Source organism: Geospiza fortis, unplaced genomic scaffold (assembly GCF_000277835.1).
Source record: "Geospiza fortis unplaced genomic scaffold, GeoFor_1.0 scaffold172, whole genome shotgun sequence".
Classification (NCBI taxonomy): Eukaryota; Metazoa; Chordata; class Aves; order Passeriformes; family Thraupidae; genus Geospiza; species Geospiza fortis.
This window is the reverse complement of record NW_005054309.1, coordinates 4,417,197-4,442,933: the sequence shown is the minus strand read 5'-3', so window position 1 is coordinate 4,442,933 and position 25,737 is coordinate 4,417,197. Positions and strand designations below refer to the sequence as shown.

Below are 25,737 nucleotides of genomic sequence, written 5' to 3'. Positions count from 1 at the left end.
GATGTGTCACTGGACCAGTGCTCTGAAGCCCTGGGTGTTGACCTAATTTATAACCTCTGGCAAGTCCCTTAACCCATTTTTGTTTCCTTTCCCACTTTTTTGCCTCAACGAGTCTATTTAAATTTGCTGAAATTAAGATATCTCTTCCTATGAAAATAAGATATTTCTTCCTATGACTTTTTATGTTGACTGCCAGGATGGGGCCCCAGTTTTTCCTGGGTTTTTCCAGTGCTGCTCTCTTCATACAGAGATAAAACCAGTAGAGAACAATTGCACAAAATGTGAAACCTGCCATATGAAATCTATTAGACCAGTTTGGAAATGGCTGTATTGGACCCACAGCAGTTAGGTGTGTTAGTGTTGTGTGTAATTGTGCTTTAATGGACTGCTTTAATGGTGGTTTTTACTGCTTTGAAGCCTCAGCAACACAGCCTTAGTTTCACAAGCAGCCTTTAAATTTGGTACAAGTATTTGCACATGCAAATCACTGGGTGGTGTCTCCCTGCCCACATACTGCACTTATTTATGTTACATCTTGTAGCATTATTACAGAATCCCAGAGCTCTGGGCATGGATCAGGGCTTGTGCAAACATCAGTTTTCCTGATGCTACAGCAATGCCAGAGACAGCAGAGAGATATAGGCAGGTTGGGGACACCAGAACTCTCCCCACAAAGCAGGCTGAGGGTGCAGTCTGTGATTTATTGCCCACCCCTTTGAGTTGTTTGGTGGGACCATTTTTGAAGATTTATCCTCCCAAGGGAGAGGCAGAGCCCAAAGGTATTTTTGATTGAAATCATCACAAGGATCAGAGTTGACCAGGAGCTGGGTTGGCCATTTGGTACTTAATGAGAAACTGATATGGGGACAAGGGACCAGCTATGGAGGAGACACTTGAAGCACAACTGGCATGTGAGGAGACCTCTTATCCTGGCACTGCAAGGAGTTAAAGGAGGGGAGAAGGGAGCAGCTCCTCCCTCATATTGTACCCACAGATACACGCCTATACTGCTGTTAACCTCCAGGGAAAGGGCTGATAGCAACACAGAGGTGTACACATTGGACTACTGAGCCTATCTTATTCCTGCATATCTGATGGATGCCTTTCCTGCTTTGCAGGCCTCATGCCACTTTGGCCGAGTCCAGCCTCTCCACATTAAGCCCTGATGTTCTATGCAGTAGTGTCCCAAAATGAGACAGGACATGCTTGCCCAAGGATCTCTGCATCCTTCCCCCTACTGCAGACATGTCCCAGCAGTTATTACATCCCACCCTGCTCCCAGTCTGAGCATACTGCCCCTCAAACCTTTGGCACCAAGTTGTGACTGTGGCAAACAAGACTATTTTTCCTTCATTGATGGCCTTTCTGAAAAATCTTCCATACCTTTGCATGTGATGAGGGAATTCTCACATTCTGATAATCCTGCTTGTGCTGCTGCTTCCTGTCACTGGTTTCCCAAGCCAGTGCTGTAACTTCCCAATTTGCTTTGGAAGGATTGTTCTTGCAGCCCATTTGCACTATAAAAAAAAATGGTAAATGCTGAGATGAAAATACAAGCTGTTTTCTGTAGGATGGCTCTATAGTTCTGAAACTGCTGGAAAGTATGTGTGCATTGAGAGAAGCAAGAGAATGAAAAGCTGGTTGGATTTTATTGCTTTGATTTAAATAAAAATGGATTCTTTAAGAGCTGGAGGTTATTTGGAGCTTAAGAAGATTTTGCAATGTTCTACTCAAGCAACGCTGAAAGAGTAAACAAACAAATTACAGCAAAGCAACCAGAATGCAGGATAGGTAATTATGGGGCAAAGCAGGTCAGTATTAAAAAAAAAAATCCATGCATAAATAAACATGGATGAAAAGGGGAGCCTGAAAGCACAGCTAAGGCCACAATGTAGGACCAAGAAGAAAGCTCCTATATTAGCACCCAAAGTTTTGATTACATCTAATGGGGGGAAAAAATAACATTCTTTATGTCTCAATCTAAACTTTTCCCAAGTAAAAAATTTCTTATTTACATCTCTAGATGTAAATAAGAAATTCTGTTCAAAGGGTCATCTCAAATGCTATGTCGTACACAGCAGTGCGATTACAGTGAACAAGTATTAGGAGATCCTAAAACACACTGACAGCCTCTAACATGCCTTATTGTGCTCCAGTGCTCCAGCTCGTATGGTACAGTCAGGGACCACACACAGTTCATAACAGTCATAATGGAAAATTGTACAGGCTGGTCTAGCTAGGCATAATTGGATGGGCAAGAAATTGAGTTTTCCAGCTTTCAGAGTTGTTTACTTGACCTGTTTTAATTTTAGTTGAGATGGAATAATACATTCCTCCAGGAAATGGCCAGGAGTTGTCATTTTTTAGCCTAATAAATCTCATCTTCAGGAGTGTCTCTAAGAAGTTCACATTTGTAATGTCAAAGAATGCAAACTCTTTTGACACTATAGATTAAATCCAGAGTAGTTGTACAATGAACAGCATTTACACTGAACCAACTGAACTGCTTGAAAGTTTTATAGGAACCAACATTGGGGTTTTTTTCACAATATTACTTGACCTGCTCTCTCCCGTTCTGCCAGCCTGCAATTTACTTCTTCTGACATATCCTTAATGCAAGTCCTGGTGTGCCAGTGTCACCTTGAATTATGTTTATTTTGAAAGCTTGTGGACATCCCTGTTGGCCCCCCAGGGAAAAGCACTTTTGGACTGACTGCGGAGAATTAGTATTGGACTGTGTTTACTTTGCTCCATGTCCAGCAGCTCTTTGGGCTGAAATTTGAGAAGAGGCTACCAAGCCATTTTTAAAGACAAATGGGTCTTAAGCCATGCAACTTTGTAGGCAAACATACCAGAGGCTGCAGAGCTCAGAGTTGTTATGCTTTTTTCGGCAAGTATATGTTTATAAAACAACGTAATAAATAAGGAGGGTTTGCACAGTGTCTTTTGGCTTGATTATTGTCATGGTGCATTGGATTCTGACAATGTTCAGCTGGCCTGCATAGCTCAGCTGAAAGTTTTTGCCACACCAGTTTTGGGGTGATTGAAAAAAAGCCTTAAAAAGGTGAGAAACTCAACATCCTGACATATGAGCCATGGCCCATGAGAAGAGCTGTCCCCAGAGGACACCAGTGCTTTGGGGTGTTCCTCATTGCCAGAAAGATTCTTTGACATCTTAGAATGGCACAGAAAAAATCAGCCTTAGACTGTTCTCATTTACATCTCAGTCTGAATTCACCAATCTAGTACCCAAAATAAGGTATTTCTTTTACCTTTCCAGTTCTGTGTCAATCTGACTTGAGGTTCCTCGAAGTCACTGTACCCCAGCACCATTTTCCCAGCAGCACTCTTGCAGTGGGGTTATTGGAGATTCTGAGACTTTCAACCTTTTAACATTTTTTTCTTTTTGCAATGGTCAGTTTAGCAGTAGTTTTATTTATCAAAACGTGGGACTGCAGCATAAAAGAAAGATCTCAGTTACTTAAAGCTTTGAAAAAAATCACAGTTGGCATAAGCCAGGAAAATAAGCCATTTTAAGGCAAACTGAAAATATTTCTAGTAATTGAATCATGCCGGAATCTCCTCCCCACTCCACTCCCCTCTGTCTGAACCACTCTTGTCCGTTTGGACCCTGGTGTGTTACCAGGACGCTCTGGAAGAAACTTGTCTGGTCTTCCACACTGATTTGAGTTTCTCTGACTCAGTGGAAAATTTGCCTTGACTTCATGGCAGCTGGATCAAGCTTTCTGCAAATAAATAAAGGATCCCATTTTCCAGGCTTTTGTATGGTGTCTCAGCACTGCAAAATCTGTTCAGGTTATTAAAAATAATTATGTCATCAAACTGATTTTTATTCCTTTATATTTTGGCTTGAAAAATAAAACAGAAAAAAAAAAGCATAAACTCATTAAGCCCTAATCTAAAACAAAAGTTTGGAGCCAAATGTCCATGTTCAGTCTTTTCATTCTTTAAACAACAGTGTCCTATTAGACAGAGATAACACATAAGGGGTACAGATGACAAACAGCACATTCATAGGATCTGTATTCACTCTGAACAGAAGGGAAAAAGAAGTGTGTATTTACTAGTAATTAACATGTTAAATAGTGTTTGGTGAAATCCATAATATGATTAAAAAAATAAGAATTCCTGGATTACAGGGAAGAGCAATTACCTAAATAAAAGCAACTGAAAAGTTGTCCAGAGGTATATAATAATAATAATAATAAAGATCCCCCTCCCCAGTGGGAAATGATTACACAGTAATCCATGCCACTTAGTCAAATATCAGAAAAGGATCCCATAGACCCATAATTAGCAATGTAACAAGCAGAGCCTTGAGAAAACAAGCTGGTCCTCAAGACAATAATCTTCATTGCTAGCACCCATCCAACAGCCTTCGACTCAAGGAGTGAAGGAGGCAGGCGAGATAATAAAGGGACCCAACAGAGCCAGCAGGAAAGTTCCCCATGTGCTACTTTGAGTGGCCTTCAAGGGGGTAAAAAGAGGAGAAGTAGGAGGGGGCAAAGCAGTCATGCCCTCCCCTCCCTAAAAAGAATGAAAAAGAAAGGAAAAGAATCCAAGTTGCTTCTGCAGAAGCTGCCTAGCGACACACAACTAATTACTAGGACCGGTCCCCCTGTTTGCAGATCTTGTTATCAGTAAAAATAATAATAAAATGAGCCCTAGCAGTCTGGATATCTGCAATTACAGTGTGAATTGCATGAGAGGATTATATGAAGTGCTCTTGGCGTGGAGGGTGGGGGACCAAGGCGCTTCAACTTGAGAGCAGAAAGCAGCTGCTTTGGGGCTTTGCACCTGCTGCTCACCAGGCTGTTTTCACCTCTAGACGAAAACAGGCTTCTCTCTCCTCCTCTGTCTCCTTTCTTGTCACACAGCGCACAAATGTAAAAACAGAGAAGGATTTTTATTTGAAAAAGAAAAAAAAAAGAAAAAGAAGGAGAAAAAAATGGACAGAAAGTGAAATTGTCTTCTTAAAGAAGTTTCTCTGAAGCAATATGAGGGGCGTCTTAGGGCAGCCAAGGGGAATCTGAAGATGGAGTGTGGGGCCAAAGAAACAGGCAAGCGGCTCCATTTTAATGCAGAGGCAGCAGACAGAGTGCGATCTGAGATTGGCAAAGTTTCAATGTAAATCCAGGGGGCAAGGGGGATGGGGCTGGGATGAGAAGAAAGGACTCTTTTACTGTTTCATGCTTCTAAGTCCTGCCGATCAGCATAAGCTCAGCTCGACATTCTGGGAATAGCAATGAGGCACACACAACAATCAAAACACCCTAAATCTGTTTGATGATTCAGACACTTCGTGCATCTGCACTGACAAAATGGGACTTCAATTAAATAACTTGCAGATTTCCACAGAGGGGGGAAAAAGTCGGGGGAACATGAGGATTTTTAATTAGTAACTCTGAATACAAGCCGTTTTTTTAATTAGGTGTTTGCACTACCACTTTATTCTTAAAGGGAGATTTGTAAGCGCATGGGATTGTTGTGAAAGAAGATCCTGGACAGTTTGTTCCTAACATTTTGTTGCAACCTGCATTTGCTCCTAAACAGCTTTTCTTTAGCAAAGGAAACTCAGCTACAACTCCAAGCAAGTTGTTCAAATGAAGGCTGAGATTTTTTTGGAAGTTTTAGGTATATACACACATCCATAAATACATAGAAGTGTATATGTAGTGCCCAGAGTAGGTTTCAAGGCCCTGCAAGAGTTTTTGTATGTTTCTGTGTTTCAGATTACTCTCTGTGACTAATCTAGTTAAATTTATATATATATATACATAAAATAGATAACTGTACTGTAGGCATTATATACATAACTGCACAATACACAGGGTTTAAACAGAGATAGCACAAGTTTTCACAGAGTTGAATGAAATTCCCATATGACTTCACTGCTCTGCAGCCACCACTTTTAGAACAAACCACTAATGATTGCAAGCTTCAGAGTCTGAAAAATGATGGGTGAAATCCCAGACCCTTTGAAGTCATTGAGTGCTTTTCATTCCCTATTGGGGTCAGGATTCATGCTCAAAATCTCTCGAGTGTGTGCTGGCATGGCACAGTGATGTACAGGTCTCTCACATGCACATGCACCGTGAACCTGCAAAATGTGCTGTGAAAAGGCATCCTCCCTGTGGCAGGCCGTGGTTTTTGGAGCCTTAGAAGACACATTTGATCTTTTTAGTAGACAAACCATTGAGGACACTAGAATGAGGACACTTCTGTGGTAATTTAAAAAATGTGGCCAAAAAGGAAACTGAGGAATTAACATATTTTTGCATCTTTATCTCTCAGTTCTTGGACTTTTTTTTTTTTATTTTGATAAAGCATTTACAGTGATGTGAAAGAGATTAAAAGTTGGATTTCTCAATACCCACCCGACCCTCCCCCTCCTTTTCCTAACGGGTACAGCAAGATCATATAAAGAGGGACCATGATCATTTATCCAAATGCAAACAAACCTAAGTATGAGGATTTACCACAGCCTGACTTTCTTTTTTTAAAAATTTATTTCATGTGTTAATACAAAGACTATTTAGTAGAAGTAGAATGCCAGGATTTGCATATGAATAGATACCTAAAGATCAACGAGATCAACTCATTAGGGCCTGAACATCTAAACATAGGAAAGTCAAAGAGGCCAGAGCTCAAGAGCCTGGCTGCTGAGATTCCCAGTGACTAATCCAAGCAAAGCTGATAGTTTTAAACTTATTAGTATTTTTTCCTGCCTTAACAAAAAAAAAAAAAAATCCTTTACCTGAAATCAAAGCTCAGTCCAAGGAAAATAGCCTTGTGATTGTGTCTGGGACTTAATTTCTTCCTTTGCCACAAGCTTTCTCCATGGCATTGGGCAAGTCATTTCGGGAGGGATTCGCCTGACCCAGCAGTATCTGTCTCGAAGGGAGGGAATTTAACTACCTCATCATCCGGGCTCCCTTTGCAATCAACGTAAAAAAAAGGCACTTTCCAAAGGGCTGTTCATTCTTGCTGTAGTGTCCCTCCTAAGACAGTGTCTAAATCTCTGGCTGCAGGTGCTTATCTCGTCCTCTTGCCTATGCCAAGAGTGTCTCAGAGTAGTTCAGACTGAAATGAGTATGGAGTCTGATGTGCCTCAGTTCATCATCTGTAAAATGGGATTAAGTGATTAATGCTACCTCTGTATCTCATGGGTGAGTTAGGAAGTGGAATATATTATAAACCACAAGATGTTCAGATATTAAAATAGTGAGAGTGATATGAGTGCCATAAAAAGATAAGGTCCTGATCCAGTATCTGTGGCAACCAAGGGAATCTCTCCTCTGGCCTTTTGTGGGTATTAGATCAATCAATCCCCAGTGACATTATCCATTCACTGCAGAGTAAGTGAAGGTATGGCCAGAATTTTTCCACCGGCAGAGAAGGGAGAGGGTATGGGAAAGCCCTGACCTTACTCTATGCTTGAATAGTAGGAAGAGGGAAAGCACAAACAGGCTTTCAAAGCTGCCTACAGGATTTGGACACATCAGCTTATTAATGTTAGCGGAAATTGGGCATCCACATCTCTGGAAATTTCAGCCTCTGCATTTACAACACAAAAAGAGCCCAACCACAGAGGAGATATTTCCCTAATCTTGGCACCACGGCAGATTTTTGTTTGCGCTTCCTTGGATTAGACCTTTAGCAAACGACAGTGCTCGGATGTTGCGGGAAGGATGCATTTTCTCCTCACTCACTCCAAGGTGTAGCAGGCACTGTCAGGGCAGCATATTCTCATGGCTAGACCCTGAGCCTGTCATTAAATCTGTCTTTTGACCTTGGGCAAGTCACTTAACCTCAGTTTCCTCTGACTGTAAAATGTAGATAAAATATTCCCTGCCTCACGGCAGTGTTGGGAAGATTAACAGTTAGACATTGTTCTGAGAACCTTGAATAAGAGCTGTGAGTGCATGCAGAGCACTGTTTCTATTGGATACTGCTTTCTCTTTCTACATACAGAAGGGCTGACTTTTAAACTGGCAAGAAGCCCAGGCCCGTGACTAGTGGTGTGCCCCCTTTGAATGCACAATAACTACAGTTGCATGCACAAATTGGGTATCCGTGCATGGAAACTGGACACACAGTTGTTTACAGAACAGAAGAGTTTCTCTCTCGTGCGCCGTTGGAAAACTCAAGGACTCCATTTATTAAGTAGAAAAAGCAGTGCCACCACCCGTGCAATATCAAACAGTTTCTAGGCAGCATTTTCAGCAGGTTAATAAGGTATAATATCATTCCCTCCAGAGACTGTAAGGTGGGCACTTTACGTTGACCTGAGTTAAAATTTCACACTCATTTTACAACTCTTGCAGACTGTCTTGGTTTAGAAGTGCCAGGCGAGACGTTTTGGGGAAGTCGAGAAGGGAAAAGATTTGCAGGTATTTTGTTTGATGTGTGTAAATCAGGGCTGAAATAAATGGCATAGGTGGAGTTTACCCAGAGATAAATAGGACTTGGCTGAGAATCTGGCACTCTTTATATATGAGCCCATAAACAAACCACAGTCAGGACAGCAGACACGTTGTGTGAAGCCTCAGGAGGGCTGCTTGGCCAGGGCTTGGGCTCTGCTGGCCTCACTGAGGAGCCCTGCTCTGTGCTGCTTTGGTGGGGGTGTGCTGGAGAGCTGTGGGGATCCCTGCAGCAGCCAGCTGTGATGGAGAATGGAGGCTGCGTACTCCCTCTGTGCACAGTCTGATCTCCAGGCATTTTCCAGAATCAGAACTCCAAGAAGAAAACAAAAAAAATCTCACTAATAATGTAGGGGTGAGAGGAGAAGAAAGAGGGAGTGAGGGCAGAGAGCCACTGGCCAGGACAGCATTATTTTTTTCTCACTCTCAGAACTCCTTTTGCTGCAAAAGCTAAACCTTCAAGCAGGAATAGCTCACATTTCTGTATTCTCTGCTTTCCTTCTGGCTGTCACTGGAGGTATCTAGAAGAGATGGCAGCAAGGTTTTGCAAAGCTTTCCCATGCCATACAGCTTCAGGCACCACTTGCTCCAAGAGCAACCTGCTTGCAGGCACCTTCCCATGCCCCAGGCCTGGTCTGTGCCGTGGCCCTGGTAGCAGCAGGAGTCAATGTTCCTCTCACACCTCAACACACTGAAAGGAGACGATATTCTGGGATGGCATCAGGCCTTGTTGCCTTATTTATGGTGAAGGAGCCGGCTGCATAGGCCTCTCTTCAGGGTGGGTGAGCAGCATCAGCTTAGGATGTCCCCATCACTACAGCTTATCTGCTTTAAGCAGTAATACACTAATTTACTACTGTGGTAGGAATGATTGAAATCTTTAGACATAATGGAGGAAGTTTAATAGGGTCTACTGAGAAACCCAGGTGTTTAGATCAGCTTAAAAATAATAACCTTCTCCCCTGCTGAGCACTTTCTTTTCACAATAAGCTCAGCTTTTATTCTTAACCATAAAGACTACCTCAGACAGGAAATTATTCACGTGATTGGTCTTTACAAGTAGCGGAGGGTTTAAACTCGGGGCTGGAGAGGTCATTAGTGGACAGCCATGTGATTAACCTTTGCTTGCCCGTTTCTTTTCACACTTTGTTAACAGCTCCCATTATTGCCCTTCTGTGTCTCAAGGAAGTAGTTTATTGACAGAATTAAAAATACATAGCTACAAATTCCAAAGAGCCTATCCTTGTGTAAAACCTCCTGTAATTTCTAGCCAGATGATACACATTGGGCAGAGCCCCTCAGTTTCTGGCCAAAGTGTATCCAGAAATAAATTTGCCCATTAACACGGGATCTGAGTTAACACATTTGTTTTACCCATTGCAGGACCTGTTCCTGGGCCTATCTCAGAAAGTTTTATACAGCAAAAAAATGAAGCTAAGGTTTAGTTACACAGTGCCATTAGCACTTGTCTTAACATATCACAGCTTAATAGGAGTCAAACCAGACACTGAGTATCTTTGAGCAGAAATGGGCATCCAAAGGACTTTGAAACCTTGATCAAAATGATGAGGTCTTCCAGAGCTGTGGTTTGATTTTGAGATAATCCATCTGCAATTTACTTGTTCTCAAGCCAAAAGAGCAGCCTCGAGTTTCTGTTCTGGCCTGTGCTGGCCGTGCCCAGGAGCTCTTGGTGCAGAGTGTGACACACACACCCACAGGGGCTCACGCACAGGGGGATCTCTTCCCACAGCCAAAGAAACCAAATAAAAACAACACCGAGGCAAAAGCAAAATGTCGTGAAAGAGGAGCAGAATTTCTGTGACTATAACACCAAGCAGCATCAGTTTTGCACCAGTCTGGACTTTGTGAGCGTCTTGCATAAAATTAATAGCGAAGATGGCAACAAAATACTGCAGCAAATGCTGGGGGCAGGGGAGAAGGGTGCCTCTTTTACTTATTTATTTTGTATTGTTGTTGCAGGGTAAGTTCAAGAGGGAGGTGAAAGGGGGGAGGTGTTCAATGGGGGCTTTTCCAAAGCAAAAGGGTCTTTTGGACAGAAAGAGAGTGTCAAGGCATTTTGACAGAAAGTGGCTGAATGTGTCTTTTCTAGTTAACTTCTGTGAACTGCTGGGCATTTCCGCACACAAAGGGGCACTTTCTTGGCAGCTGAGGAGCGAGGGCAGAAGTCAGAGAGGGCAAAAGAGGAAGAAAAAGGAGAACATCAGTTTATGAACACAAAACTTACAGTAGAATTTCTTTTTTTAAGTAGAACATGTACACTGAAGAAAGCCTCTGGGCAGGCATAACTTCCTCAGCTGGTGTTTATTTGGCAGAAAACCCAAGCCTCAGTGAATTTAACTGCGCTTCAGGAAGAATCCACCCACAACATCACTCAGCCTGTGCTCAACCCAGCAGGGTGCTGGGCCCCTTCGGCTCCTCTTGAAGCTGCTCAGTGTTGTGGTGCTCAGCCTCTTGCAGGGATGAGGCTGGAGCTCAGGATGGCTGTGAAGCACAGAGAAGAAAATTCTGAGATGTGTCAGTGATCCTAGAGGCAGCTCTGGTGCCAGTGGCCCTGGTGTATACATAATTTCTGACATCTAGACTAGATAATCTAATGGTGGCTCAGATAGCTCTGCACTACATTCCATGTTAGGTGTGTCCTAAGAATTCAGCACTTCTCCCTCAGATATTCTTTTTAGACTTTGGGGTTTTAAATTGAATGGGGAAATTAAAGTACTTGACAGAAGTGAAAACAAAGGACATCTTTAGGGATTATGGAAACTTCCATAAAGATAAACAACAAAGAAAGCACTTTTCTAGTTTAATCTACATCTGACTATTTCTTAAGCTATAACCCAAGCCAGACTTGGCCTTCCTTTATGATTAATTATACATCAGAAGTGAGACAAGATTTGGAACTCACTATGAAAGAATTACATGAAAATCTATTCCAAGGGAAAGGTGAGATTAATCAGAATGGTTTGTGCAGGTCTGTAGAAACACCTGAGATGGAGCAGTAAGGGATTAGAAAGTGTGCAAGAGCAGCAATGACAGGAGCATTTGAAACTGGAACTTCAGCAACAGCTTATAATTGCAGAGTACAGAATTTTATTTATTCGGAGAGGAAAGGTCAAAGTAAGGTCCCAAGGCAAAGACAGTTTGAAGTTTAGTTGGATCCACAGGCCTTCTGGAACTGACCATTTAGGTCTAAACTGGCCAAAAAGTAGTTTTATAAGTCAAAACTCTATTTTGTGTTTTAGCTTTCCTATCAGAAGTAAGAGCTCCACTTTAAGCAAGCTTACTTAACCTACAGTACTCTTTAAGAGCAAACAGGACTAGAGGCACAAGAGGCAGATAAGGACTCGTTAGGATGATTGTGCTTTTGAAATCTGTTATAGAAAGATGTATCTGTTCAGCTGCATAAAAGCATTTTATGAACAATATACCAGAGGTGTTAGTGATATTTTAACAGCAAAGAGCCTCAAACCAACAACATTTTAGTCATTTACCTGTACCTGGTTACAAACCTCTAATTAAAGTTGTGTCAGAGCTTCTATATGTTTTAGCTTTCTGGAGTTTATCTTGAGTCTTGATTTTAAAAATTACCTGCTGGCTAAAATTTGTCATACAAGGACTTACATAGGAACATGTTTTAAATAATAATAATAATAAAACTCCACTTTGACAGCTTTTTAAGTTATTATGGTGTTTCAAAAAAGAAATCTGTCAGTTCAGGTTTTCTTAGGACCCCCTGGCTATGGTGCTGTCTGTTAAACAGCAGTCACTGACACTTGGGGATTGTTACTAAGTGTTGGGAGTGAAGCCAGGTACCTCAACTGAGGCATATTTCCAAAAGAAGTTATTGCAGGTGTGTTTTATTAACTCACCACCCTGTGTACTTCTGCATTTTAGGTCAGAAACTTCAAGGGCTGAGTGGCCCTGGTCTACTTACTTTTTATTCTGACTGTAACACAAAGGCAGGGTCACACTTGGACTAGGCCTTGTGCCTTTGTTTTGTGTAGAAGGTTTTGTTGATTGGTGGTTTTTTGGGGTTGAGTTTGTTAGGGTTTTGTTTGTTTGTTTGTTTGTTTTTTGGTTTTTTGGGGTGTTTTTTTTGTTTTTTTTACAGCACTAAAATCTGAAACTTGGCTGAACTTGAGATTCTTGAGAGCTCTCAGCTGGAGTCGTTCTGCTGTACGCTGCTCCTTCTTCCACAGGGGAAGTGTCAAGGTAGGAATATGGGCTCTGCTTTCAAGGTGGGAATATAGTCTGCACTGCTTTGTCCCAGTGCTGTACCAAAGTCACCTTGAATTTGATCTGACTGAGAACACACATTGCATCCTTATTTTTGCCTGTTCCTTCTCCTGTGCTGGGTGCCAGTCACCCTCTGGCCATGAGTTCATAGTAAAGTAAGAATTCCCTGTGCTCTGGACGTAGCTCTCATACATGGTGGATACAGCACTCTCTGGTATATGTGGCAGGACTCTCTTCTGTGGTAACTTCTGGCTGTCTTCTTTCCTTGGATGAGCCTAGAGACCTCACTGGAACTGAGTGTATTGTGGGGAAGCCTTGAGCATGCTGTGAGCGAATGGATTTGGCTCTAGGTGAGACAAAGTAATGGGGTTTTTAGTCACACAGTTGTTTTTGCCTTTAAGCTCTTGCCCTTTAAATACTGTTTACCCTCCTGCTCCCTGCAGTAGTCACTGCTTCCTTAGGAAGGAGACATCCCTGGCTGATGGCAACAGAGGTTGGTTGCTCAACATCTTCCTGAGACTTAGCATCGCCATCCTGATGGCAGCAAAACCTTTGATTCTGAATCCTGAGGCTGCTGATTGTCCCTGCCAGGCTTGGCATTCACTTGGTTGTTTTTCCTATACTGTCACAGTCAGAAATCAGCAGGGGAGTCAGTTACTGGCAATATTCACTTTTTGAGCCTGGTTTGGTTTCTTTCATAGACTGGATATGTCTAGGCAGGTGTAAAGGCTGTTCTTTTTCCTCATGTTGGCTAATGTGACCTTAGACCTAGTCTGAGCAGGGTTTTTCAAATGTTCTAAGATTTTAGGGAAGGGAAAGGTCTTTTCAGGTTGCTTTTCAGACTGATTTTCAGGATGCTCCTTGGAGTTTTAAATAGCAAGAGACCTCATTAATACCTTAGCAGTAGCTCACTGCTGTACAAATCTGACCAGAGCCACCACAAAAACAGTTGCTTTTCTGCCACAACTTTGTGACTAAGCTTTCCTGTTGTAGTGTTGGTTTTGGAGCTTTTTATCATTTTTAAGTTCTGGTTTCTCTTACATCTGATACACCTGTTATGATTTGGAAGGGTGACTCAGGCAGGGAGTGTCCAAGCTGGGATCTGAGCTTTGCCATGCTGGTGTGAGAGAGGAATTCTCTTCAGCCACCTGTGTCTCCCTTATTCTGGGTGTAAAAGTGGACTGACAGTTCTTAGCCCTTGCCCATTTAACTGAAAGCTTTTAGGAGGATAATCTTCTTACTGCTTCGGTGGGGTGGCTTGCTTGTTTGGTTGGGGTTTTTTTGACTGCTAGCTCCGGTTTTTGCTATAATGCAGCATTAAGTAATGAGAAATTAGTAAAACAGCACTTCTTCCCACCCTGTATATGGTACATCACACCACAGTGCCAAGTATTTTTTTATAAGAGCTAAAGAAGCCTCTACACTTCTGCATGGGGAATGGCTACAACAGAGGGAGAATAGACAAGATGATTTTGACAGTCTTTTATTTTGAAATTCCAAGCTGAATGGCTTGCATGGACTTGCTAGCCAAGGGGAGAAGAGGTGCCAGTGAAGTTTTAACATCACAGTGTTAATACAATTTTAGTCCTTTCCTTTTCTCTCTATCCATTTTTGTCCTGGAAGTCACGTTTACAAATGTATTTTGTGGCATCACTGTCTGATGCTTACATGAGATCTCTGTGTGCTTGTATCTAACATTGAATATTGCTTGCATTTTTTACTATTTTCATTAAAAAACAGCTGAGTAGGCTCTCTGTGTTTCATCCTGGGTAGCACATTCCTGGGGTTCAATGGGGCATCTCCTCTCCAAGCACTGCCTACACCAACTGGCACTGCCAGAGGCTTGGCTGCCTTTTCCACAGTGCTTTCTCAGGGTGCCTGGTACTCAGACTGCCAGCACAAAAGCTGATTCAGACCAGCTTGATGCTCAGGTATACTGAGAACTGAACCACGAGCAGATACCATCAAAACACATTTCACTTGTGACCTTTCACAGCCAATGAATTGGAGGGATTTTCCTTTGCTGTGGATCAAATTTAAAACTACTTCCCAGGAGTGAAAGGTCATCTGGTGGAGTCATGATATCCAGTTAAATACAGCTAAATAGAACTCGTTAGCATCACAATGAATGGAGTTATATATTACCTGCTCTGGAGGATGACTGGGGTGGGTGGGGTAGATCCCTCATCACCCTTAATAAAGCACCACAATAGCAGAGAAAAAGCACAAAGAGCAGAATTTGACTAAATCTGCCCTTTAAATCTGTTTCTTCTGACCAGCAATATGAGTGGTCAGAAAAACATGGGAAATGTCACATAAAGAATGTATTCTCCTCTTGCCATGTTTGCATTCACGGCAGCTACAATTCCGTCCAAGTGAGAATATACTCTGTACCAGCTCCCAGCAGGGCTTTGATCTGCAGATACAGCCTGCTCTGAGGAAAAAGGAAATCCAGTGATCTTGTGTCTGAAATTAGATTCCCACAGAGGGGCAAACTGCCCCTCCAGACACTATCTGATTGGCAGAAGGGCTTCATATATAAGTAGATCCATGACATCTTTTATCCTGCCCAGCCACGAAATACTTCTGGGGAGTATTTCTTGCTCTCCAGCCCTTTCCTAGTGATTGTTATTTCAGCCCTGCTGTTTCTGGTCATACTTCATGAGGACTATTTTTCTGAGTGTAAAGCTGCATGGCTCTTTCGTCAGCACTGGCAGCAGGTCAGGGATGTGAAATGTGTGCAGGAGGCTTTGGGATGTTTGGTGAAGAGGCTGTCTCAGATCAGGGGAGGATCCACACACAAAACTTGGTGTCATCATCCTGTGAAGTGAATAGCTCATAGTCAATCATTTACCTTGGTGATCTGGCTTTTTCCTTTCTCTCTGCCCTACTTGGCATTCTTGGGTCTTTGTATTCCACTTCTCTATTTTCTGGGGGAGGGAAGGATAGATGAGATCAAAGTGAAGGATCAATATCTTTGTTTATAATAAATAAAGGACTGTTTGAATTCTCTCAACCTTTTTTACAAGTGGCTCCTTTACCTATATGTATTGCTTTGACTTTTCTGTACTTATTCAAGGCTTAATGTTCATAACAGCCAAGTAAGTTACTGCAATTAGGAGTCAAATAGAGCTGGGCATCTACAAAGGTTCTTTTGCTGCTTAGTTCTTAAAGGATCATAGGGATCTCTGCTCTAATGTCCAGTAAAACTGACTGTTGGAACTGCTGCACTCAAAGCGCCCACCTCGGTTAGCAAATTGCTGAGGACAGGCAGGCTTTGAGCCATGATGGATGAACTGTCACTTTGATATTGTAGATGGTGTTGGGTTTCTTCTCTGGCTGGTTAAAGCAGGCCTAACCTGCAGCAACTGTTAGAAAAATAAATCAGCTTTTGCATGTCTAGTGGCTACAGTGCCCTGTTCCCAATCTTCCCCTGTCCCTGCTGCCTCTCAACATCAGGGCCAGCAATCTGCTGCAATTCAAGAACCAAGGAAAATCAAAGCCATTTTTTTTTCCAAGTCCTCTGAGTGTGTCAATAAGTTGGTGAATTTTGGTCCCTGATGAAACTCCTGGAGAGGCCATGGGTGTGATCCAGCACATAGCAGTGCCTCTGGTGGCTCTTCAGGCACTGTGGCTGCATTTGAAGCACCAGAGTAAAACCATGCAGTTCCCAAGCCACTGAGTGGAGAAAAATTGGGGACCCTTACCCCCTTCCAAGGGAAACTCTTTTTAATATCTTGCCTCAAGTGTGATATACCAGCCATACCTACCACCAGTGTGTTCTGCTAGCTGAAGGAAAGCATGTAAGGGAAGAAGTAACACAGAAAGGGGATCAGTAATGAGACTTTACATTTATTCATACAAAACCAGGGATTAGCTATAGTGGGTGTAAATTATTTTGTTAATGGACTCAAACCAAAAGTCAGTGCTATCAGTGTCTCTGTCTTAGCATTTCCAGTGATTGAGGGAGTCTTGATGGAGGATGGTCCTGGGAGTAGTCTGGAATTTTATTTTTTTTTAAATAAGTCTTGAATTTTAATGACTTCCAATAAACCTGCCATCCATGTACTGGAAATACCTCCAAATTTCCACCCCTGCCTAAGGCAAGCTCCACTGGAGTTAGGCAGTGCTGATTTACACCAGCTGAGGTGCCTGATTTTATTTTATTTTTATAGGATTTTTTGTCCTTGGTTATAAAACTTTTACTAGCTAGAAGAGATCACATTCCATTCAGGAGCTCACTTTATGTCCTTCAGATAGGAAATCATCACCTTGGTGCAGACAAGTTTCAGCATTTCAGCACTGAGAAAGGGGGGAGCAGGGAAGGGGAGCAGATTTAGCTTCCTAACTGAAGTGCTTCCCACAGATGGGGAAATGCCTCCAGGAAAAGCAGGCAGAGGGAGCCTGTTCTGTAGAGAACATCTGGAAATGGAGACCTGCATATTCCTTTTCTTCATGCTCCCAGAGCTGCAGGGCAGTTGTGTCCCAGAAGGTGACTCCTGCTCTGACTCTGAGCTCTCCCCATCCTCTGCAGCCTCCTCCTTTCCCACAGGATTACCCTGATGACCAGGGGCATTTCCCAGGCTAAGGCTGCCTGAACACGTAACTCGATCCTGGGATCTGTCATCCTCTGTTGGGTAATCAGCCACTTCTCTCTACCCCTATTTTTTAATGAGGAAATAATCCTTTTTCTCCTGCTTTTAATGCAATATGTCTTTTTGAATGTATGGAAGGGCTGTGTACTTTTGAGCCACTGCTGAGTGATTCTATCAGTTGGGTTATCTTAGAATTATTCTGCACTTTTGTGGTTTCTAAGGCAACCACACTTTTTGAATGAACTGTGGAGTAAATGAAGGTATCTAAAATATGTGACAGACAGATCAACCTACATGATGTGCCTCTGATATACTGAGTTACCTGCATATAGCAGTTCAACTCTTTAAACATTTCAGGCTAAATAGTATCTTGAGCTCTTACAGAACCTGATTTATATCAGCTACAAATCTGATTCTTGCTGATATGGGACATGGTGCTTGGTATGGCCAGGCAGGTAAGGATTGTGAAAGGCAAAGGTGGTCCCTAAAGACTTCAGTAGTTCTGGCAGTTTTCATTTGAAAAGAACTGATTGGAAAAATACTAAGAATGTTATCATGAGCAGTGGTCTATGTGTGATTAAGGGATGTCAGTGTTTCTGTTTTCTAAATATTTAAACTCATAGGGAATCAAGGTACTGGAATTCTGAGCTCTGCAGTCTCCTTTTCTCTAAGGATTTATTTTCTCTGCAGAAATGGGACTGTCTGTGTCTTTTAAAGATAAGTGATTTTTCCAGTGCAGATCCGGTCAGAAACACAGAAATCAATCTTATTTATCCTGAGGATAGTAGCACCACTAACAAAACTGCAAGTAATGCAGCAGAAAGAGGATTTTCCCCTACATCTGCTAACATATGAACATGAAGTAGCAGCCTGCAAGCTTGGAGAGAGATGGCTCCTGGTGTCGAGGTGCAGCTCAAGTATCCTCACTTGTACCCAGCCTTTCTCTTGCAGAATTTACTTAGTGCTTGGAAGGCTGGATGGTGTGGGGGGTTTCAGAATGACTGCTCTGGAAGCCCTGCCCATTGCACACGTCAGTCATGTACAGCTGGAGGGACTGATTGACAGCTTCAAGGATGACTGATAGGAAAGGCATTGAGTGAAATATGGCTTTCATTTTTCTTTCATTTTTTCCCCCCGGAGCCTCTCATTGGCCTTGTGTGGGTATTTTTACATTTCCATATTAGTGCAAGCCTGAACCATGTGTGTCTTCTTTCAGACCAAATAGTTAAAGGAGAGTTTTTCTAATGCCAGATCTACAGTATAACAATGCAGCATAATATGTACTTTCAACTATTGTGCACACCTCTTTGGCAAGGAAAACTTCTGATGCAGGCTTTTATCTTGCTTCATTTTTATGTGGTTCGGCCCTGGTACTTTTAGATTCCTGCCCCTCCCCTCAAAAAATAAAATATTTGTTTAATAGATTTTGCATTGCTCTTGCATTTCCATTTTTAGCACATGCAGATGTGCTCTCTCTGATGGAACCTTTCATTTTGCTAAATGGGGAGAAGGATTTTGCACACACCAACTGAGCTGCAATTAGGATTATTACAAGAAATAGATCCAGGGAAGGTTCCTGGGTAGCTTGGTGTGAGGTTTCTTGGCAACAGACAGAGGAGATAAAAAATTGAAGATATTTCATTAAAAATATTCACTTCTTCTTATATGTAATCTCTTGTTAGGTCTTGGCTTCCCCCAAGCCTCCCTGAGCAGCCCAAGTTCTCTTCCCAGGAGAGCAGACAGGTGTAACTGTAGGGATCCCATGAGCCTTCTGTTGATGCCATCAGAACAGGACTCTTCAGCAATGTGCTTGAGATATTCAGCAAGTCTCCTCAGAGCAGTCAAACATTACTCTGCCTTTGATTTCAGCTCTGTTCTTGATTTTGGCTAAACAAAAATTGAGGCTATGCCCACCAAAGCTCTGGCATTTCAGCTGTCTTTATTCTGCCTTTGCTACTGAGTTAAAACAGAGAAAAGCAATTCATTTTCCAAACCCAAGCATTCATTTTCCTTAATCTGAAGTCAACAGCAATTTGTGAACATATTCTGTGACATCCTTGCAGGCTTTTCACAAAAAGCTGGGTAACTTGCTGAGTGAGCCAGTCTGCAAAATTGCAGCAATTTTGTGAGGCACCAACATGGCAACAGTCACTGGGTGAATGCAGCTCAGCACCTCCAGTTGATGTAATTTTCAGGTGCCCAAAATACCCCAGTCTCACAAATGGAAGCGTAGAGAGTGATCTGCTGAGTTCTGTCAGGCAGCCGTGACAGAGACAGTGGGCTTGGACCTCATGTGTGCACCAGCAAAGCATGGATGTGCCAGGGAGCTGGAGGCAGTTGCCATTAGGGAATTAACTCCAAACCATCAGTGCTGCCCCTCACACAGGCTATGAAAACAATCCTTATAAGACGGCAGGAAGGAATCCCTTTAACTCCTGAACTTGAGGGAAAACATTTTTATGTGGGAGGGTTATTTTAAAAGCCTCCAATCTGTTTTTCTAAGGGAGCAGTCACCAGCTTTCCTAAAATGTTTGGACAGCCTAAGGACTGAAAGGTCTGAAGAGTTTCACTCTGCCAAGCAAACTCAGGAGACAGCATTTCTTTCTGCAGGTTTAACAGTGGGTGGTAAACATGGAAAAATGTCTCTTCCCTGACATTGCAACGTGACACATCACGTATAGCCTGTCAGGAAACAATGTCTGGGTTATGTTTGCTGCCAGGTGTTGCTGCAGGAGGAACACCTGACATGGGATGTCCTTTTTTCAGGCAGTTACTGGGTGGGGTTATCCACACCACTGCAGGTATTTGGAGATTAGCTGCACATCATTCAGCAGAACTGGGAGCATCACTTAGCAGAAACTCAAACAGTGACTGCTGTGTGCAGTACATGCTGCTGTGTGCAGTACATGCTGCTGTAGATCCTCTCAGAAACAGTTGGGAAACTGAGTTAGCTCAGCATCTTCTTATAAAGCAGGGTAATTTCTGAATTTAAAGCTCAGGATTTCTGTTGACTGAGATAGTTGAGAAGGGAAGGAAATGGATAGCAGTATGGTCTTCACAGCCTGTTTTCCTTTTGGAAATCAATGTAATATCCCCCCACACCACCCATATGTGCAGGTCTAGAACTATAACAAAGAGATTTGCACCACTAGAAATAATTTCCCTTTAGCTGATATGTTACTGTATTTACATACATATATATACACACATAACAGTTATATATACACATACAACTAAGGACAAATCAGATCACTGAATTATAACACTAATAAAAATACTAGGAAGATAAAATACTATTTCTTCTACAGATGAGAGTATTCTATTTTATGATCCTCCTCAGCAGACAATTGAAGGGCAGATGATAAAAGTTTGGGTATGGCAGTGTGGTACTCTCTTTCTTTTGACAATCTTTTTCTGCAGCAAAGTAAAATAATTCTGCTGTTATGTGGAGCCTAGATAAAACTGACAGCATGTGCCAGTGTGAAATATATCAGGTGAGATGCCTTCCCAGGAGGTGCTGGTAGCACTGTCTTCCCTGCCAACCCAGAAGGCTCTGCAATGCTTTTGTGGCAACACTTACTGCTAAAATGAACTATGGGAGCAGAAATTGCCTGTTCTGTCTGAGAACCTCTTCCTTCAACATTTGTAATGACCAGGTCTCCTCCCAAGCTCCTCCTCAAGCACCTGAGTGTCCTGAGCTCCATAGATCTTCCCCCACAGGCCTGGTTCTGCAGCTCCTGTATCGTTTGTGTGATTCCCATCTAAACCCTCTCCCCTGTTTCCAGATAGACAAGTGGACCTCCAAACTAGAGACAGTTTTGCTGTTGTGATCTGAGAGCAGTTCCCCACTGAGGCAGGATCACTTCCCCAGCTCTAACTTGATACCTCCCTTCTCACACCCTGAGAGGACACACCTGCCCTTTGAGCTGCAGCTTTGCATTGAGAGCTCATGTTGAAGCTGTTATCTCCACTGGCTTTTTCAGTCTCGCTCAGGGTCACGTTTTTCCAAGACAGAATCTTCCATCTTACAGCTGTAATCTGCCCTCCAGGTTCCCAGATGTATCACCTTGCAGTTGACTGTATTAAATGCAGCCACACTGAATCACAATCGTTTGACCAGGAGATTCAGCTCACTCTGTAATAGTAGCCAATCTTGGTGATGTCTGCTGAAACCTTATCAGTGAGAATTGTATATCATGACCCAGGTGGTTGGTAAAAATCTTTAAATCAATATATATATAAAAAAAAACAACAACTCTGCAGTTCAGACCATTAGGGGATACTTCTACATTTTTTCCATGCATCTTGCTAAAGGTATCCTGCTAATTGGTATTTCTCCCTTAGAAATTGAACCCATCTCAAAGATGGTTTTGAGCTATAGAAGATACATACATGATTCCTCTTAACAGAAGTTTTAACTGAAAATTTCACTTACTCATTAATAATTTCGTTAACAAACTGTCTTTGTGAGCCTGGCCCATAATCCTTTTACCCTCTGCTATAAACCCCACCTATCTCCCAGACTGGTTTTCCAACTCTTTATCTGTGTTGAAAATAGACTAATACATAGACTGGTATGAATTATATCTTTGGCACTAATTATCTGTTATTAAAATCCAAACAAACTGTTGTTTGACTTTTCTGGGATTGCTCTTGGACTAACCTCTGTACAGTTTGGTTTCCTAAAAATAATTATTTAGTCAGACCTCATTCCTCTCCAGCAATAATTGAAGTTATGAGTCAATTTGAACTACATTTCCTGGTGACACTAGTATTCCAGAGCTGTTACTTAGTAGTGAGTTTTGAAAGCAAATTCCAACAAATAGAATGGAAGAAGGAGGCTCAACATAATGTCCATTGTTCAGCCAAGCCTGCTGCCTCACTGCTACTCACCTTGGAGAAAACCTTGGCAAAGCTGACTCCATAAGTGTCAGGGCAATAGCTCAGTGTGCTGCTTGTCCTCTGTCTCTCTCCACTGTTGTCTAATGTTAGAGTAAGTTTGACATGGCATTTCTCCACCAGCTCTGTCAGTGTGTTACACACACTCTGGAATGTGCCACACTTGTGTTGCAAAAATGTCTATTTCTGGTAGGTGCTGTGTCCTATCCTTATTTCTGGTCCAATGCCAGTATCCTAGGGAAAAAGTGGCATCTTCCTCTTGTTTCCCAAATGTAGAACAGATATTGCTACAGACAGTTCCTGCTTTTTTCTACATATTTATTTAGCACTTCTCTGTTCTAGTCTAGTAATGGTCATGTGTGACCTATAGTTTGTGTGTTCTTAATAAGCTTTTCTTAAAATGCTTATATTCAGCTCTTCTGGCCATAGATATTTTGGGAATTCCGTTGGCTTCACTGAGCAGCAGACTACATATTTAAGATTAGAGCTTTGATTTCACCTTATCTTGTTTCCATCTGCTGTACACACACTTTATATCATGATGATGCATCTACTTGCAGTATGTACAGCTGCAATACTGACATTAATGAGGGCTCCAAGATAGCATCTTTATTATAATAAGCTGTTAATATGGCCCTAAAATGCTGCTGCTTGTGGTTCTGCCTCAATATGAAGCAGCTGGCAGCTATGTCAATTGTCATTCTGAATATATTAATATACAAGAAAATGAGAAATTATTAATATGAAGCAATGCACAGAGACTAAAGGAGGCAAATGGGCCCAGAGCTGCAGCTGACCTGGGCAGCAGCTTGCACAGAGCAGAAGCTCACATGCACCTGATGGAACAAGGGCAAGAGTTTTCCTCTGTGATTTGGACAGAAATTGAAGATATTAATTCTGCCTAAGGTGTACAGTTGTCTCCACCACAGCACCCAACTCACCAAATTCTGCTTTGTGATGATCTTTCTGAATAGAATTCTACTGCATAGGAACCTTGAAGAATTATCCCTATTTTGCAAGAAGACTTTAAAGAAAACTAATAGTAGCCAAGCCCAGACCCTTACTGTAATTGTGAATGTCTGAAATGTGCTCCTCTGAGTGCAGCATCATGCTGCACACACATCTCTGTGGCCTGAAGGCCACATATTCTGTATTTAATAACGTGTTAAAAAGCTGACTGCTGATCTTGAGTTTGTATCAGGTAGAAAGCACAGAAAGTGCAGGTGTAAGTGTGATATTTGTCATGTATTGTTGTCTTCTCTTTCACCTAGTACTGATGAGGGACTATCAATGGGGCAACTTATCCAGCAGCCTGTGAATGACAGCAGGGCATGTTCCACAGAAATGCTGATTTTTGAGACAGGCCCGTCTTCCCATCCCAATCTAACAACCACTGTCCGCCTGGTGACAGTTTGGAAGAAAAATGAAGGTGAAAAATCAGAGCAAGAGGAACAGAGAGGGGTAAAGCTGAAGATGATTCGGGAGGGGAAAGCAACCCCTCCATAGATTGCATTTGCCCTCACTCGCCTTGTGAATGGGGACTAAGTCGAGGTTACACAGAGATGTTAAAAAGATGAGACACAACACAAGAGGAAGCGGTGACAGGATGAAAGGTTCAGGGAGATCAAATGAGAGAAATGAGGACTCGAAGGGTCAGTCCTCCCTCTTATGCTTGCAAGTTCGGGCATTGGCTGTGCAAGGAACCAGGTTTGACAAAGCAGAAGGACAGACAGAGGGCTGCAGGGCCTGATCCTTCCCTCTGCTGCTCCAGGTTTCCCTGCGTGACACCCCCAGTGACTGCGGGGCACAAAGCTGGGAGCAAAGGAGCAGCGGCTCCTCTGAACCAACTGTGCAGCAGCACTTAACCCCCACTGGGTGGGTCACAAACCTGAGATTACATCCTTGTTCCCCAAGGCCTGGGAACACTTTGGGAAGATTTTTAAGAGCTCAGCGTTTAACCGTTTATTTAGCAGCACAGAAAAGGAAGAACAGACTCTGTCTTGGCAAACATTTCTCTATAAAATGGAAATGCTCATGAGTGAGTTGTTCACTGAGAGTCCTATGGAATTCCAAATGTTTTTCACTCTCTGGTGAAAGCTGGAAAAACAGCAAAGCGGTAATAGCCAAAAACATCTCCGGGAATATTTGGAAGCTGTGTAAAACTCCCACAGTAATAAGGGATGTAACCAATCCTGCAATAAGACCTTATGCAAAGCTGCTCAGTGATTATGTATAACCACTGTGAGGTGAAATCCATATCCTCCAGTAAATTCTTCTTTCTGCAGACCCTGGTCTAAAGTGATTTAGGAGAACAACTAATGCCTCTCAAAAGTGTATCTACAACTTGACATGGGAAGATTTTGAGGTTGAAAGCCATACTGAATTTAATGTGACTATTCTATCCAGCTCTATACCCCATGTACGTTGTAGCCATAGGGGTGGCTCATTGGCAGTATTCCCACCATTACAGTAGTAAGGGAAGATAATGTGTAAATGTAAGTAATATCCCTGAGTAACTTCAGTCTTAGGGCTTTTTCCTGGTCCAAAAATATCTATACCTTTTCCTCCCATTAAATATGGAAACATAAATTCATTATTTGCTTACACTGTGCAGTGCAATATGGTACAGGAACTTTAGAGGTGGTGCTAATGAAAACCAGAAGCACCAGTCAGCACAGAGGTGCAACTGGACTGGTGAGCCTGGGCTCATTCGCAACCTAACACTGCACTGGCATGGTCAGATTGCTATTAGGCTCTGAGCTGGTGCCTCTGCAGGCTGAGAGGGGGCTCTGAGCACACTGGAGGATGTCTCAGAAAGCTCAGGTTTGCACTGTGTGGGCAGAGCCTCTGTAGCAGCTCCTGTAGGGTCTTGCTCCTACTGGACTTTGCAGTTTAGATTCTCAGCATCGTGAAAAGTCCTTGAGTTCAGTGGGAAAGTAAAAAGAGGCATCTTACAAGGAAAAGATGATTTTTCGGCAAATATATGGGGGAGGGTTTTGTAAATGTGCCAATGGAAATTAATTACTTTCATAAAATACATACATGTATTAAACCAGGCTGCTCACCGTGACTTCAGATCTTGCAAAGGTGATCTGCTACAGAAGTGGGATTTTAGTCATCAAAATTATTTTAATTTGAAATTAAATGCTCTTAAGAATAGATTTTGAGATTAAGTATTGATCCTATAGCAGAAAGTGTGTGTAAACACAATCTGTAACGTGGAAAGATATCCTGTAAAAGAAGAAATTGTTTCAATTTGTTTTCACACAGTTTTCAGTTGAAACCACACCCCTGCAGTCCAAAAACTCTGAGAACACCTCCAAAGCAACACTTAATGTGTGTGTATGTGCATTAATGAATTTCTGTTCTCAGTGAAAGAGGACTGCACGTCTCAGCACTCTGAATAGGAACAGAGCATTCAATCCCTCTCCATAGCAAATTCAGCCTTCAACAAGTTAGTTCTTCCAGGGATGGCAGTGATGCAAAACTGCTTTGCAAATGTTTTTCTGGGTTTTGTTGCTAGGTGATGACTTGGAAAACTTTGC

At 42.4% G+C, this 25,737-nt stretch overlaps 1 protein-coding gene and 1 long non-coding RNA gene across 2 annotated transcripts in view; one reads left to right on the top strand and one right to left on the bottom strand.

The window, feature by feature from the left end:
• Positions 1 to 1,434: 1,434 nt before the first annotated feature.
• LOC115947686 lies at positions 1,435 to 7,039 on the bottom strand. The gene is made up of 3 exons (XR_004081542.1): positions 6,779 to 7,039; positions 3,273 to 3,452; positions 1,435 to 1,517 (listed from the first exon to the last, which is right to left on the bottom strand). It is a non-coding gene; the product is annotated as an uncharacterized LOC115947686 (long non-coding RNA).
• Positions 5,057 to 25,737, top strand: part of ATP11B (ATPase phospholipid transporting 11B (putative)) — a 150,993-nt gene continuing 130,312 nt past the window's right edge. Inside the window, exon 1 of the mRNA XM_005419006.2 lies at positions 5,057 to 5,148. Within this exon, the coding sequence (XP_005419063.2) occupies positions 5,057 to 5,148 (92 nt within the window). The remainder of the gene's footprint in view (positions 5,149 to 25,737) is intronic.